The sequence below is a fragment of the Cephus cinctus genome, unplaced genomic scaffold, assembly GCF_000341935.2.
Source record: "Cephus cinctus unplaced genomic scaffold, Ccin1 Ccin1_scaffold0160, whole genome shotgun sequence".
NCBI lineage: Eukaryota > Metazoa > Arthropoda > Insecta > Hymenoptera > Cephidae > Cephus > Cephus cinctus.
Window position 1 is genome coordinate 2697803 of NW_014332886.1, and position 17753 is coordinate 2715555.

The 17753-nt window shown below is 46.8% G+C and overlaps 1 protein-coding gene across 1 annotated transcript in view; it reads left to right on the top strand.

The window, feature by feature from the left end:
- The window catches only part of LOC107263562 (cadherin-related tumor suppressor), a 62196-nt gene that overhangs the window by 20090 nt on the left and 24353 nt on the right, over positions 1-17753 (top strand). Inside the window, exon 2 of the mRNA XM_015730889.2 lies at positions 15925-16278. Coding sequence (XP_015586375.2) covers positions 15925-16278 — 354 coding nt within the window. The remainder of the gene's footprint in view (positions 1-15924; positions 16279-17753) is intronic.

The following is a 17753-nucleotide window of genomic DNA, read 5'->3' on the forward strand; positions in this document are numbered from 1 at the left end:
CCCCCCCCCGCCCGAAGAAATTACGAAGAGGAAAGGAGAGAAAATGAGAGAGAGAGTGCCTATTGGGTACCCATATATCCAGCACTCTCTCTCTCTCTCTCTCTCTCTTGCACAAACCTTCCAAACACGCAGCTTCTCTCGCTACGCACACGGATGGTCCAAGCGTGTTCAATACAAAGGTTAAAAAGAGGGACGCATGCACAGAAATTAGCATAAACCGATCTGGATGCGGAGATCTCCAAACGAAAATATTATGTATTACGGGCTTATGGGCCCAGAGGACAGAGTGTAAGGCTCCGGCTCGACGACTCGGCTCCACTTTTTTCACTCTCCTTTTTTCTTTCCACCCATTTTTTTTTTTCAAATTGTATCTTTAAACCGAACTATTCCATCATATCTACACGGTGTACGTACACGCGTGCGTACACGCGCGTACGCACCGGCCGACGACGCTCCGGCGATAGATCATTTACAACCTCATAACGGCCGATGTAACAGCAATCGCTGCGACTACTGGTATTCGGTTCGGTATAATACGCGACACTGTTCGTTCCTACTATCCACTGCTCTCTGTGGCACGTCTTAAGTGAGCTTCACTTTACATATTCTAGTTGCGATGCGCATGCGTACTAAACGGGATCGGAATGTTTCTTCCATCCATTTCCTGGGCATCAGGTATCGACTACCGGTATCTGGAAATTGGAGCACGGTCTCTTTTTATTTTTCATTTTCATAACCTAGTTCAAACCTAGACATTATGTAGTTCTATAATATATATATATATATATATATATATATATATGAATGAGCATTGCAAATAGTATGAGACGTAGTATATATTCCAGCTTCGGCGTGAACCGAGAAATACTTAACTTTTTTTGTACCTGCGAAAAACGCTTTGTAATAGAGGCACTAATAGGAGGTGATTGCTTTCCTTTTTATTATCTCTGGAAGTAGCCATTGCGTGAGGGAAATAGGTGGGTATTGCTAATTAAGTAAAGTCAAAAATACTCGTTAGGTCTATTATTGTTTTGAATCCTCGGGGATAGAAATATCAGTAGTCCAGCAGCCGGAACCTAAGTCAACTTAAGGGACTGGCAACAGGTGTTCCCAAAGATGCTGAAAAATACTATCAAACATTATTATCCATTAATTCCAGTATCGTGTTAACGATCACGATTACGCTTATGAAATATGAATATAGCTGTACAATACGTCTAAAGACACAATGACTGATACCTAACAAGGTAGATACCAAAGTACCAAAAGTAGATATAAATAGCGGTTACCGAATACCCCAAAAGAAATTAAGTTGTTCGGTCCCAAAAGAAAAGAGACAACAAGAATCACACTCCTCGACTGAGATCAAGCACGTAAATATATCCAAGGCAAAAATAGAAAGAATAATAATACCCGTACATACGTACGAACGATACCTACGGTAAGAAGAATCGTTCTTCGTTATAAAAAAAAAAAAAAAAGCTATACATACCGATCGCCGGGACACCAGGTGTATAAGCATAACAATGATAACTCAAAGTTAAAGAATCGTAGGCATACAGGAACAGGAGGAAAGAGATTCACGCAGTGGTGAACAATGATCGAAGGATCGATTGTCCCGAATGTGAAAAATGGAGATGAGAGTAAGGTCGAATTTACAGGTAGAATTGAGAACAGAGCGAATCGTGGTACCGGCGCGTGTTACGTGGCGGCGTCGTCTACCTTTTCTCGTAGTGGGGGAGGCTCTTGAGGATTTAAATCGGCAAGAGACACTAAGAAGAATTTCCGTTTAAGCGGAGAGCAAATGAATCAAAGACAGTGAGGAGGACGGACAAAGGCTTTGTATACAATATATACGTAATCCTTTTATTTTCAATTAAACGTCAACTCTACCACACCGTTACCTATTTACTGTACTAGAGTCGAACCGTTTACGCATATAGCAATTTTAACCTTGACTTTAAACGTCGTGCATACCTAATCAATTATACGACGAAATTATTTAATTTAATTGTTCCCCCCGTGGTAACTGCAAGAAAATCGCCTTTCTCACGTCTCTCATTGTTACCAACGTCCTACTATAGCAACGTAGGACTTGCAGAGTCCCGCATACCGTCTTACGCGCAGTACGCACGTTGGCTACTTCGTACGTGTAAGGTCGTTCCGAAGTGCGAAACTGCTCGCTTGCTCTCACTGATGTACGAGAGAGAGAGAGAGAGAGAGAGAGAGAGAGAGAGAGAGAGAGAGAGAGAGAGAGAAGTGAGACGTCGGAGTGCGAGGAAATGCGAGTACGAGGAATACGTCCAAGAGGGATAGCTCAGGCGAGCGCAGAAGAAGTGAAGGTAGAAGAAGAAGAGGAGGTGGAGGAGAATGATGAAGAGGAGGAAGAAGAAGAAGAAGAAGAAGAACGGCCGGAGCAAGAAAGCCGAGCGGTGGTTAGCTCGGTGGGTTGTCAGAGGGAGCGAGAGAGAGAGAGAGAGAGGTAGTCGCGATAGGAGTAGTAAGGACCAGGTGAGAGAGCGAGAGACAGTGAGAGGTCTTACCAGTGACGAAAGAGCGAGATAGTAAACGATAGCAGGGCTGAAAGAGAAGGGAGAGAGCGGTATGCCATAAAATGCCGCAGTATGTTATTACCGGATTATAATAACGATGATATTGTTGTTACGCGCCTAATGCCACGCCACACCGTGGGTCGGATCTTCGCCTTCTGCCGCCGCACTGGAAAAATGAAGATCTGCTCGAGTGCCTCCCGAAAGTATCGAAGGCCTCACTGAAAATGGCCCACACGTTGCCCACGTACCGTCAGGGATGCTTGACTTAACTCGCTAATGGGCTATTTATTAGGGTGGGCGCGAACCTCATCCTCTTGCTTCGGTAACGACATTGCTTGATTCTCAGCATCGTCCGCTAGTCGTATCGTTACTACCGATTCTTGCTGTTCATGATTTTAAGCCTTTTATTCTCGCAGGAATTATTTTACTCATTACTCTTTGCGCGGGACACCCTTCGCAGGCGCTTTCGAACGGTCCATTCGCGGATGAGTTGTTCGGCTGGGTATCCGTCCTCGGACTATGAGGATCGATTCGTACCGATCCGTACTTAGGACACGGTGCTCTTTCTTCTTGCTTTCTGTATCTACCAGAGATCGATGGAGACCGTAAGCGATCAGCCGTGAATTTTAATAATAGACTCCGATACTCCATTACGAAATATGCGATCGAGCGCACAAGCCTAGGATTAGTTTGGGCAACGGTGCCACATCCTGCTTGGGGATTTTATGAAAAACCTAACGATTTGGATATTACACTTTTTTTTTCAGGGAATGATTAGGAGACGGCACTGAACAAGCTTTCCCATGATGTATACCGTGGTACGGTTTAAGCGTGAGCGGTGTGAACGAGCCTTTAATCGTCGCGTTAACACCTCTGCGCATAGCGCTCATCTACAATCGCATCCTATCCCTTTCTGTTTGCCTAGCTATTCGTTGCTCCGAACCGAACCGCTTTTCTAATTCACTCGATGCAGGTGTCGGTGCGTGTAGACAATTTTTTAAGGGATTTTTAACTTATTAATAATATTCATCGATGTATTAAATTTTAATGAAAATTTTGACAAAGTACAAAATTCACATTATATGCAATTTGTCACACGTATAGCTGCTCAGCGTCGCATTGCTGTAACACAGGTATGCCGCGTCGTAACGTTGAGTTTGAATTTTTGTTTCGAGTGACGTCACTGGCGTCTGTGCCAACTCAAGAGAAACACACGCACCGGTAGCTGTAACTCGTTTAATTGAATTATGGGTACAATTATAGTTTGTAAAATGTAAACACACGTGGACGGGTTAGGAAAATGTTGGGGTATCTGAAACTGCACAGCAGAGTCAAGTAGCAAGGTTAAAATTATCGTAACCAGCTAATGGATGCTGCGAGGAGCTGGAACGCAGGAGGATGAGTAGAGAGAGTAGAACCATGAGACGGTCAGGTTTGATTGTGAATTCAGGGGTTGCATTGTAAAGCTGTCCGAGGCTGCTAGACGAGGGTCCCTTCTTCCTCTCTCAGAGCTCTCACAGCTCACAGCTCACAAAATATCTGGGCATCGCGGTCGCGCAACACACTAGCAGCGGCTTGATGCGTCGAACCGTACGTGTACCTACTGGGTGGAAAAAAATTTCTGGATACGAGAGACTCTTAGTGAAGGAAAAAAAAAATGTTTCCATGAATCCGTATATATTCATTTTTTTTTTGGATAAATTTTTTTGCTTAAAAATTACATCTCGAACGACAGCGTGAGGTATTTCGTCGTTTTATAGCGTCCGAATCTCAGAGATCGCCAGTAGGATTTCCAAGTACTTCTGTCCACCCGTTAGATGCCGAGGTAGAAGCGAACGAAAGAAATAAAGAGGGAGTCTACGGCGATGGTGTTCTTGCCCGTGAGCCGCGGAGGCTCCGGCATTGTTGTGAAGCTCTTTCAGGTCTCAAAGAGGCATCAGCCAACCAAGGTGACCCCAAGGAACTATCGGCACGGTCCTTAAAAAACCTCCTGGTTTAAAACCAACCCGACACCATCTATCGTCACGTTCGCCTTGGTCGTGTTTTGTCCCTGGTGAGAACGATCCGCACCGTTTGGAGAATCTCCGCGAGGACTATCCTCGCAAGGCTGATTAGCCTGCGTGGATTACTGGACCCAATTAGATTATGCACAACTGTCACTCAGGCTGGTTCCAGTGCTCGGGGAATCGAGTGAACGTTCCTAGTCGATGAACCACGTTAACAAGCGTTCAGCCAAACCTTAGGGCTAGGTACCACACGTATCGGGGCGATGACGAAGATTCTTGTTAGAATTCTACTATTCTTTCCAGGAATGACTTGTAATCTTTGAAGAATTCTTAAATCATCCCTGTACAGTCTTCCCCTCCACATGATACGCGGTTAAGAATGAGGCGGCACGAATGTACGGTCCACCTTGAAGATCTTGAATGAATGGACGAGAAAATTTCAAGGCCTCAGCTAATTTTCCAAAGGGCAATATGTGCAGCGTGGATTCCATCTCCACGAAAAAGCAATCTACCCGCGATGAAAATCATCAATAGGCCCCAAGAATTCCAGGGCTCGTGGGTGTACGCACACCGACGGGACTGATGCCCCGTGTACGTACGGGTGCGTTCACAATACGTAGCCGTGGCATGCTGCGCGAGGGAAGCAGAAGCAGATGAAGAGGAGGAAGAAGAAGGAGGAAGAGGGCCGATCGAAAGAAAGCAAAGGAACGTCGCTTTGGCCGCCGCAGGGGGAGAGGAGAATAAGAGTTCCAGTGAGTGAGAGACGCTTGGCGGATAAAAAATCCGAAGAAGAGGTGAAAAAAGGAAAGGAGAGCGTGGAGAATCGACTCATTAATAGAGGCAGTCGGGTGGCTATGGCCAAGTCTTACACCCTCCTCTCCATCTAGGTCCTGCAGGGTTCACCTTGCGCCTCGGAGACTTCAGCCATGACAAATAAGCCACCATAGACTCTCCTCGATAAATTGATCGTCCCAGGGCAGAGAGAGGCATGGCGGGCTCCCCGGTAGCCAAGAGACGTCCCAGATGTCTCTCCGGGAGTACGAATTCGATAAGTCTCCGAGAAAGGGTCTCTCTGCTGGCTGATCATCATCGAGGTCATCAAGCCCCTTCCCGACGGTCACCGCCCATACAAAGTCCACTGCGCGAGCTTCGCTCTCCAATTACCCGACCGTTACACGAACTATAGCTAGCATAGTGTCCGGTATGAGGTTTTAATTAGAGTTTGAGCGCAATGAAGACGGACAAGGTGTGGACAGACGGGCCCTGACCGCACGTCCGTCCGTCCCTCTGTCCGTGGGCAGACTGTATGCACTTGACAGACTTCGCCTCTGCAGCCTTCGGCTTTCGGGGCGAAGGTCCTTAACCTTCGGCTATCAGTCGGTCCTCTCTAATATTCTCATGGCAGAGCCCGCCCTAAATGGAACGTGTAAGGATACAGAGCTCTATCCCTGTTACAGTACGGAAGTGCATAAAGCCCGATGGGCCCAATGATAGAATCCACCCGTGTAAGATCTTTTTCACTGTATTTAGATTGAAATTTTTTTTTCATCCACTTTTCATTAATATGTTTTTTTTTTTTACCACGGAGCCAATTACCTTGCGAACCTGGCCTGACTACCGTTTCTTCGCTTTTCGACCGAGGCTTCCTAACCTTCGACTATTATTACGCAGTCCTCTCTAACGGCTCTGCAGTTAAACGCTGCTACTACTAACCGTATTAACCACACCGGTTTTCTACGTGTCTATCGAGTTTAGCGTTCTCTTAATCGTTCTTTCATCTATGCTTTTCATATTCCACGCTTGGCGCACCCTGTCGCTACGACTTTCCATGCGCGCTCTCTATACACATGGCTTTAAGTTTCACTCCTGTATTCCGTACCAATGCAGGGTCCAAGTGGCGCTCGGCAATCATTACCCCGTCCCTGTTCGTTTGCAACAGTCGAGAGTCTCTCGAATTCCTGGGAAATTATCATTCCGCAAATGCAGTTCGTTATGCGCCACACGGAGTCTGTGTCAGGAAGCAGTCTGACGAAGGCGCCAGAAGCATTTATACGGAACTACGTCTGCCGGGTATCTAGTCGTAGGGGGGAACAAAATCATCAGTTCTTATCCGTAACAATTTTGTCCATGTACCTTCCATGGCTAATGATATCAGCGCCGATGTAAAAGGGCACTGGTTACCATCAAGCGTTACGCCACTGATAGAAGGCGAAACGATGCGAAGGGCTCTTCGACGAGGCTGAACACTCGAGACTGGACCGTGAAGCGAAGTCAAGCCGACTTACAAGCCAACCACGTAAGGCCTACGGCTAGCATGCAGGGAAGCAGCATGCCTCGCGCCGCCATCAAGCAACGAAGAGACTCCAGTCTTGAGAATCAAGTCGAAGCGAGTCCAAGCGAGTCGGGTCCAGCCGAGAACGCGGGTCTCAAGCTGAGAGGCTGAATTCCACACTCTATACCTTTTATATTGCCTTTGACTATGCCGAGCGACGGGTAGAAACTACTCATGATAGCGAGCAAGACCCGTCGGGATTAACTCCGACAGTCCAGCGATTCCTGGTTCAATAAGACAACCTCAGATTCTACGCTCTATCAAAGGACGCTGAGCGACCGTTGGTGGACCCAGTGAAGACGAGAGAGCGAGAGAGAAGGGAGATTCAGGAGAAAAGACACCCACCTCTTCAAGTATCTTCGAGAGTCATTCCAGCTCGCACACGTAGAGTACGAGGAGCACTCGAGCGGGAGAAGCATCGGGATTATTTGCTCGACCGGTCTGTCCCGAGTCCTGCTGGAAGGAGGAAGGACGAGGCACTCTGGAAGGCATCCAGGCGTCGTCATGGTATCCTTCGACTTCATGGCCCGAGACTGGCCAGTTTCTCTGAGCGCCAGTAAGAGCCAGACGAAATCACAGAGATTTACATATTATGATTTACACCCTTGCCCGCTGCATCTCGCCCTCCTGCTCTCTTCTGCCTCTTCTTACTTCTTCCGACTCGATCTTGACGCTCGAGACCGTCTTCTATCTTGGACCGGGTCTAGATCTTTTAAACCGAAAAGGAAGCCATAAGACTAAGCAGAGCTTAGAGAACGGTACCTAAGTGGACATCCTAAAATATCTAGAACCTTCTCTAGCTTTCTATCAGGAAACGTTTTAATCCTCGTGATGAACCGGTGAATCACGATGGAAATTCATTGGATCGTTCCTGTAGGTAACAGAGAACTAGAGCACTTCTCGAGAAACTTCGAGAAAGATCTATACCTTATGTTATATGGAGTACAAGAGAAATCCATTCTGTTAAGCCGAGTTCACAGTAGTTGGGAGTTCAGTAGCGCACGCGAGCTGTTTGATATTTGAACGGTGCCTGTTTGTTTGCCGGAGACAAACAGACAGAGAAGCTCGTGCACCGTTCGCACTGATCTACGGGAGGCTGGGCTTTTCCCAAACGAGGAAGAATCAAATATACTGAACGTCCCTTTATCATTCCTCGCACCTCGTTAATCAGATATCAATGCGATTCTATGAGGTCGATAAGAATTGACTAGGTACTGATACGCTACCCACCAGCAGACTGAACGGTGCAGAAAATCTGGGAAGTCAGCCATTATTGCCCACGGGTACCACAGCCTCCGGCTGCTATCTGCTGAACCCCCACACGCTCCTGGACCCACGCGTACGTATTTACCTACGTGGGTACGTACCCAACGAGTTAGTACCTAGGTACCTACATTCAATGCCCACGAAAGATATACGGCCATAAGCTACGTATCGTGTAACCGACGCAACTTTCTCTCGGAAGCCCGGAACCCGATTGGTCAGGACTCGCCGCCAGCGGCCGACCGACTGACCAGAGTTTCGAGTTATTGCTGACCGATCTTATACATGGGCTAACCGTGACGGTAGTGTGCTTGCGATTTGTAATTGAGAAAAGTACGGCAGAGATGAAATTTGAAGAATTTCTTTTTGATTGAGCACCACCGTGCGTGCCGGGATGACTTTTGACGGACCGTGGCTAACTTCGTTACGGGGAACGGATTTGGGCCGCTCTATTGAGCTTTTCTGAACTCTGAAGCGATACGAGGGTTCGATCGGACAGTTCTGAATTTCCCGTAGTATACGTGTAGACAAATCGAATACCAAAGCGAACCAAAAGTGTTATAGTCAGTCCTAGTGCCGTGTGCCGAGCGTATACTGCATTCCAGTTACGAGAATCTTGGTTAGGACAGGTTAGGCATCCCGGATAAAATCGAGACGCTTCGCGTCGGAACGCGTTTCATACTGCGCAAGTTGAATATTCCTAGGGGCAAGAAAAAAAGCTGGGCCCGTGTCGTGTTTCGGCCATGAGCCACGTAAAATCGTGGCGTGGTCCGGTAGCCGCGGCGGCCCTCTTTCAATTAATGACGTGATCATAGGTTGTTCCCTTCCTTCGGCAGGCAACCCTCTACCTCCGTTGCCTCTACATTCTCTCCCTCTCTCTTCCGCACCCACGAGCACTCCTTGTCTCTTTCTTCATCTCCCATGCCAACGAACGAAGAAGCAGTAGGTACCGATATTTTTTCTTCCTCTCAATTTCTTATTCTTCATCTCTCCCTCGTTCTCGCTGGCTGGTCTATCAAAGCCAAAGAGCAAGAAGGACAGACATCCCAGCCACAAAACCGTCCTAATCCGAACGGGCAGGGGCCCAAAGCGTAAGGCCCACTTATCGTAAGAACCACGAAGGTGCTTGCTTATAGCCCGAAGATCGAGCCGCGAATTCGCGATCTTACTACCTGGTCATCCTCACGGACCCAATCCTGCTGGGTCTGAGGCCTACTTATAATTCCATAGGGAATAACATGTAAACGTGAAAACATAGTTAATTGGTCCCCCAGATTCCCCAGAGTTCGTTCACCAAAATGACGGTCCCGTAGGAGTGTTTGCTGAATTAGAGAGTACCAACGGAAAAGACGAAGGTGGTGGCGGGAGGGGGGATTGGGGGGGGCATTGCATCTTCAGGTATAACGACAACCTCGCCCTCCTGGATCGGACCTAAAATGTAGCCGAACCAAATCTGCTCAGATTCACGGAATGCGAATGAGCCGATTACAAGATGTCCGGGTGCCATTAATTGGCATGCTCCACCAGATTATTAATGTAGTCACGGGTATCCTCTCGCCATGACAGTGGTTTGGGTCTTATTTACCCTACGTGTCGCGAACAAGTCCGACTAATAATATCGTTCTGACCGGCCGCGCCTCTTGAATGACGACGCGGACCATAAGGAAAAGTGTTCGCGAATTTCTGGAATGCGCCTCGAACTTGATTTTTAGTGAAACTTTGTTGGCTTATATACATATACAGTGATACAATTTAAGCGAGATACTCATCTTCCACAATAAATTCCTTTTACAGATATACACGACTCGGCAATATTTCATCGCGACTCGAATTTATTTATCTCAGACGTTCCCTTGTTAGTCTGTCTTGAACAATTTCATCAGCAAAATATTCTATATATATACCGTAGCTCGAGACCACCAAACCTTTTCCTTTATCGGGCAGCCTTAACGACCCGTGTCTTCTCGTTGAACAAGACATTGCGTCATTCTGGCGTCCTGTAAACTTTCACGAGCAAAAATATCGAAAATCCTCGCCGCCACTTGCACTGTCTAACCTAAGAAGACCGAGTCGAGCAACGAATAAGGTCAGAAAGTACTACCACTGTCAGCCGCGTGAAGTAAGGAATAAGGTCAAAAAGTACTACCAGGGAGGAGCACAAACTTCCACTCTGTCAGATATGAACACTTGACCCGATTCTGCGGTCACGCACTTCTCACAGGTGAACGTAACCTCTGCTATAATCCAATATCGTATCCCTACGAGAAATATTATTCCCCAAGAGCAGAGTCACCCAACACGTGCAGCATCGCCAGGAGCATCGACCACGATCGGTGCCACTTCAGGGTCTTCCTCGTGATATCGATACGTCCTTTAGATTGCATGCATATACCGCATGAACCTGATGAAAGTCAGTTGAACTTTTCTCACCTGGAATAATATGAAAGAAAAAATGCAAAATATGAAACCACTTGTAGAATACTTAAAAAATTCAAAATTCTTCGAAGATTCCGCAAAGACGGTCTTGGTCCAGCACGACGTTCCGGATATTCTCGCCGGACGATCGATCTTCGCCAGGATGAATGCGTGAGGTATCGCGAGTCGAATCGGTCCAGGTTGACAGTCGGGAACTGTGAAGCTGAGCTATTAGTCGTAAGCACGGAAGATATATCTTATTGTCTCCGAACAGTCGAGCAGAATTATTGTGTGCTTTAGCCGTGGCCTATGGGGCTCGAAGGCATGTTATGTATCGGGTGACTCAGTGGTTCGACCCCTCATAGAGAACCCACGGGACCCCGTGGGGACCGGTACTCTGGAGGGGGAAGAATGGGACTCACTTCGTGCATGACCCAAAGAAACCCCTGCTGAGCGACTCGATCCGATCCGCTGATCCCCGACCGAGCTGACGCAGATACCATCTTTCCTTGCTCTCCAAACGGGGCCCTACGGTCCCTTCTCCTACGGGATAGTAACTGTATGTATACATACATTCCCCACGGTGTATATATACCAACACGATATATGTACACTTACTTACCAAAGAGGACCGACCGTATCCATTTGTCCCATTGGTCATTATTATCGTATCCTTTCTCCTTATCGGCGTCATTCTACTTCCATTCTCTGCTCCGTTCCACGACAATCCACTCTCATTTCCTCTTGGGATTTTGCAACCTGTCATTTTTCTCTTTTTTTTTTCATCTCGCTCTTCTTTAGAATTCCCAGCGATTTTAACCACGTAAAAAATGTCGGTCGTTTCCTTTTGAAGATGAACTGCTCTTTTTTTTATATTTTTTTTTCTTCTTTTTTTCTCTCTTCTCTTAGCAGGGTTAGACGAGTAAGAAAGGCCCAGAACTACGGAGCGGGTCCAACTTGTTTCACTGTAGGTTACCAGCGGCCGGTAGGATGGACAGGTGCGAGCATGGACTCCCAGGAGATACTATGTGTGCGGACTGACTTCCTCTTAAATGGCGACGAATCGATCTTTCACAGAAATCGTTTGATTTTACTCAGGATCGATACCACGTGTCTGTGCCGATCGGTAACAAAACGATCGCTGATCGATACTTGAGAAACTCGTGTGCAGAGATCCTAAATCAACATGGGCTTGTGGACGGGGGCTGTCGAAGGGAGGAATATATCGATAAGTCAAAGAGGGATAAAACTAGGAAGATGAAAGAGGATGGTCGTCTTATGGCTAGAGAGGGGTGAGGATCCTCTGTGGAATTTCTATACTAAACCAGCAGATGATCTCTGGTTCAATTTAGACTGGCAAAGGTTACGAGTCTCTGCGGTACCGCTCGAAGCTTTGATGAGTTTATAATTGCGATTAAGCAACGTGGACTCCACCTCGATCGGTACTCGATTCTCGATCCCTTCTCGTCGATCATTCAAGGGAGATAAGATAACCTCACGACAAAGATTTTTTTCAGTCCATATAGATATGATTTTTAATCTACTTTTATACCTTGAGATTGGCATCTGCTCTGTGTAGAATGCGATAAGATACCAAAAATGTTAATTCTCCTTTTAAACGAGTGTCAGAAAAAAAATTGGTCTTCAAAGGTTTCAAGGAATTTCGAAAGATTAAAGAAAAAATTTGCGGTTTGATCAGTCTTTGTTTTCGTCGTATCGGAGGGTAGAAACCCTCTTCATCGTTTTCAAAAAATCCACCACGGCCAAATATCATCCAGCTCGGTCTCCCTTCGGGTCCGTTCATTTGGCTGACTACGCGATCAGAGATGAGGCCCTTTGAAAGTTCCATGACAGGCCCAGGCACGATCCCAACGGTCGTGGCTAACATTCGGAGACCGAAAAGGGATCCGTTCAGGGTCTGAACGACGGAGATTGGATGCTATTCGGATTACCGGGCAGCCGTAGAGTAGTACCTACATACCGGGCCCGGTGACCACCGCCTGTTCCAAACAAGAAAAGAGGCCCACGAGCTTCCCGATAAAGATGGCGCTAGGTTCGGACTTGACACGAGTGCTTCTCTATTTGTACGATCATGTTTGATCGGATAAGCGGTCTGGGCTCCCCTCAAGTCCGCCTTGCCGCTCTTGTGCCCTTCACACAGGGCTCCTGGGCCCTCGGGCCCGAACCACGCTATCCCCTCGATCTTCCAGCTCGCTCTACTCTACTCGGCGCTACTCTCACTCGCACGCTCCTCGGCGATCACTCGACCTCGGGCCAGACCAATCTTTCGAATCGGGGCCCAACTCCTAAAAGATTACGCGTTCCCCTTTTCCTTCGATCTTGTTCCGTTTTTATTCCTTTTTATTTCCCTTCGATTTTATACAATTTTTTTTACTCGCTTCCTTAAATCGTATCATGCTTTACCGCCGTCACGTGAACCTTCGATCCTCTCTACTCTCACTCTCTTTTACCTCCACTCGCGCCATACACCTGTTTTCGCGATTCAAGATCTGTTACTCGGCAAGATCGAATCCTTGAATGGTACAACCGGATGCACTTTCTTACTTTTACAGTTATCACATAATTTTCACATCGAACCAGAATTCATACATTCCAACTGATCTCCACTGTACGTCAGGCGGACACGGGGATATTGTCTGAACGATTCGTAGTGTAAAAAAAAATGAAGGAATAAATCCATCCACGTTCCTGAAACCAAATACGTGGAATAGCATTGTACGAGAAGTCCAAGAATAATTGGGTAACAATTTTTCCGTAACATACACCGGGGTACTTATGCCGAGCGAAGATGTGCTCATTCGGCACGGTTTATTCATAAGATTCGACGGAGTTGTCAGAGTCGTTCACGCTGAAATGTTCATGAGACAGGAAGAAGAAGTACGCGAGGTAATGAAATTCTTAGCGCGTAGGTGACACCGAAAAGTGAACTCTCCCACGATACCCCTACTACGGGATGATAAATCTATCGAATACAAGGTCTCCATTCCTCAACGACCAACGTCCCATTAAAGCGTTCGCAAACACTTAATATTCATAAGATATCACAACAAATCAACAGTACTTGAAATACGATTAGGCGTCACACAGCTTACGAGTGTGAAATCGATATATTCGGCCGGTAAATTAGAGAAACGCCATTAAAAATTCTCTCGGAAAAAAAAAATATTCAAATTGGTAACGATCGAAATTCATTACTCGATTCGGAGACTCGTCAAAATCTTGCCCAGATCGATTTTGAAGATCCGATGCGATCAGTGTCTAATGGCAAACTGGTTTCGTACAGCCCAAGCAGGTGACACTCGTTCCTGTAACAGTGCTCGTGGTTGCACGCATCTTCACTCGGAATACCATCTTACGTACATATGCTCACATACTCTCGCGGCACTCTCACACGTGCTCCGATACAGGAGCGATCGGCTCCCATACCTACCCGACAGAAAGATACCCTCCCACATGACAAAATTCCATTTTGTTTTTCATTTTTTTTTTTCTTTCTCTCTTTCCACTTCTCTGCCAAAGGTCGCACGCGCCGTGATCAAGGTCTTCATTGCCATGTAGTCCACCAGCACCGGAAGTCCCAAGGGATCATACTCTTTTCGAACGAAAGACTGGTTCTCCCAGTATACAGATACCTTAAGCTTATGATAGTTGGCTGGTTTTGTACCGATTTCATAATAAGTATCAAGTTTCATCGATCAATTAAAGTCAAAGGATTCTTGGTCTTTAAGTTGAACTTGAATTCTTCCACATTTTCCTGTACGTCTCTGGTCGTTACCTCTATTACCTTTTGGATACTGCTAGATCGTATCACCAACCAAGCGTCATTTCCCATTACGCGAGTTCAACATCACGAAGAGCAGATCCCGTTAGATATGGTAGATGAAGCGAAACAGTCGTTGGATTTAGCAAGGGCGGACCCCACAGCGACGATGAACTTTGCCGGTCGGCCGAGCAAACGGTCGCTTGAATTTCGCGGGTCTTTGCGAGAGCGTCGTTCGATCGTGACGTCTATGGGAGCAAAAGAAGGCGTGGGTAAAGAAATAAATCTTGCGTGCCTAAGGGGACGCGATCGGATAGTGAAGTCGGGTAGAGGTAGTAGCGGCTGTACGGTACCGATATGTGCGTACGTAAGTATATACAGATCTGAGAACCAAGCGAAAATTCGTATCACGCGCGAAACGTTGACAACTGAGGTACCGTGTACTAATCGACCGATTAGAATGCGATTTAATAAAAGCAAGAGATCGAGATGATGGGCGAACGGGGAATCCTAATCGGTGGCTCCATCTCGTGAGAAAACTTTTTCAAAAAGTCTCCATCCTTCGGCGACACCAGGCTAAGATTTATGTCGCGTTCATAGATCGGCTCTGAACGTTTTATTTCTCTGTACTTGTATGTATACCCTCTACACCCTGTACGGTTAATGACCTTCTCTTGGTGAAAGATAAATAAAAGGAATAAAAGAGAGGAACAAGAAAACAGACAGAGAGTATACCGAACAACGTGTATCTGATCTCTTCGGTAAATCAGAGAGAAACGCAGTTGGTACCAGCAGGAAAATCATCTTGTGAAATTCCACTCGGCGTTCCACAGAAATTCCATGGATGTCCTAACTTATCTTATTTTCGTGACGGTACGCCTCTATGGTCCCTTTCTGGGGATCAGGAATCAAACCTTGACTCTATACCGTGGTCCAGAATACGGGGTCCCCTACTGACTTCACCAATTGATCGTCATTCCCTTTCATAATTTCTCTTGCCCGTCTCTCTTACTGCTCCGTGGCTCTAGTCTTTTCGAGAGTCGTTCCTCAGGTTGCTCAAGAAGGTAACAAGTGTCTTCTTCCTAGAGCTGTCTAGGCTCGAGAGGGGCCCATTCTTGGAAGAGGCTCGTGCATGCCTGCTCCATCCACCTAATAGAACGCTAACTATGCCTCTACACGAGGACCTGGCTCCCCCATGGCTAAGGTCCACCTTGCGTTATTCTTTTTCCTTATTCACCAGGGACGACCTGTCGCTTTGCGATATTTCGATAAGATTGATAACGCTGAATCCTGAATCTTTAGAGAGACCAAAAAATATAATATTTTTACAGGACGGTCCCCTGATTCGATGCTTTTTGCAGTATGCCCTTTAGGGCCTCTCTTGTCCTTTTACCATAGACTGTCGCTCGACCTCTCCAGGGAAAGCCGCTCTCGGTTGTTCGGCGTACCTTTACGATTCGCCGATATCGGAGCCCGACGACCACACATATTTGGAGAGCAGTCGATACCGACAAAAAGTGGTCGCACGTCCGGTTATTGGGCATCTTATGACCGATGAATGTCTTTTGATTTCAGGTCCGTGTGACGGTTTTGGACAAGAACGACGTGCCGCCAAGTTGGGGCTCAGGACCCTGGAAATTCAAGGTTTCCGAAGAGGCGCCACCCAGCACGCTGGTCGCGGCCCTCAGGGCTTTTGATCCTGACACCATAGGTAGCCTCAGATACACCCTGGTACCGAATCCAAAGTCAAGCCTACCGGACGAGGACAACGCTACCGATAACGAAGTGGAGAGTCAGTTCAGTCTTGATCCTGCCACGGGACAACTGAGACTGGCCGAAGCCCTCGACAGAGAAACTAGAGAAAAGTATACTTTACGAGTAAGAGCCGACGACGGAGTTCAGCATACGGATATCACTCTAACGATACTGGTGGGTTTTCTTATTTATTTGTCATTAATTTAAAAGATATACACCGCTACGTCCAAAGCTGTATCACATTGCCAAGGCTTGATGCAGTTTCCATTATAACGCCTTAAGACGCAAATCGCCGATAAATTCCTAGCGGTACATGCTACCAATTCATTTATTTGCGCCTTACGTGTCCTTCGATCGTTACGTCGCGATATCGGTAATTGGGTAATAAACAATAAACTGTTAAATCGTGAGTCTTGCTCACAAAGTGTTCTAGCGCACGCGTACATTGCCACCTCGACTGACTCTGCCAATACAGCCAGACGCGTATTAAATACGTTTTCATTCTATTTGCGTGTCTCGGACTCATTACGCTTTTGCAATTATCAGACTCAAATTTCTCGCGTAACGAACCATCCGTGTAGCCATTATTCACGTATTTCATAAAACGAAGACCGATCCATCCACTTCGACTGCCGAAGGATGTAATCGATGAAGAGAAATAGCCTCAGATCGCGGAACGACCATGCTTAGCGCATTCAGGATAGCATTGACCAATGGACAAGGGATAGAGCAGGAAGTTGCAGATGACCTCTTAGCCCCAGGCGCATGCGCGTGGGTCGACTCGGTCGGTACCCGTCACTGTTCCGGTACCATCGTCAAGAACAATCAGCCCCTTTGTCCTCGAACGATCGACCTCCACGAATTCTCTTTTGGATCACGAATTTTTTTCTTTTTCTCTTTCTCTTTAAATCTCATTCCGATACAATTCCCAATTGTAAAACGTCTCGCGATTGGTATCTCGTAGTGCCAGAAGAACCCGATAGAGCCCACGTCTGTGACAATTGTTAGTTTGGGTCTTGCTCCAATGACTGTCCGGCTTGTAATTCATTACGAGTATCCGTAGCAATAGCGCAATAAAAACAGTACCTTCGTTTAACGAGGGGCCCCGGGATTGGGTCCTTTCGAGCAACCACAAAAGTTGTCTTTATGACACTTCATTAACGGAAGGAATTCTTTTAAAGCTCACTCTGGCATTGTCCGTCAGAGAAGTCTCAGCCCTCTTAAAGGCAGAAGGAATTCCAGTCCGATCATAGTTTGCTCCTCGGGTCCGTGGACAGTCGCGGAATCTTTCTTCGTCCGTTCCCCGTCTTTTTCTCTCTCCTTTCACTCTTTCATTCCGTCGTTCGACCTTTTTCCCCCATTCCTTCACTCACCCCTTATACCGACCATCAATCCCCTGCACCCAGCCACTCCCCGCTCCCCTCGTCCCAAGTGACTACTAGTTTTTGCATCTTCAGCCTCCTCAAGCTCTCCTCCTGATCCGCACCACAAATCCACCTCAAGACCCTAGACGTCCCCGATCACCAAAATCGGAATGCCGTTCGATCTTTAATTTGATTGGGCGATCCTTTATATCGTGCCGAACCATAAAGCCACGTTCACACAGTTTAACGCATCTACCAAAGATTCCCGTAATAGACACTGACCGT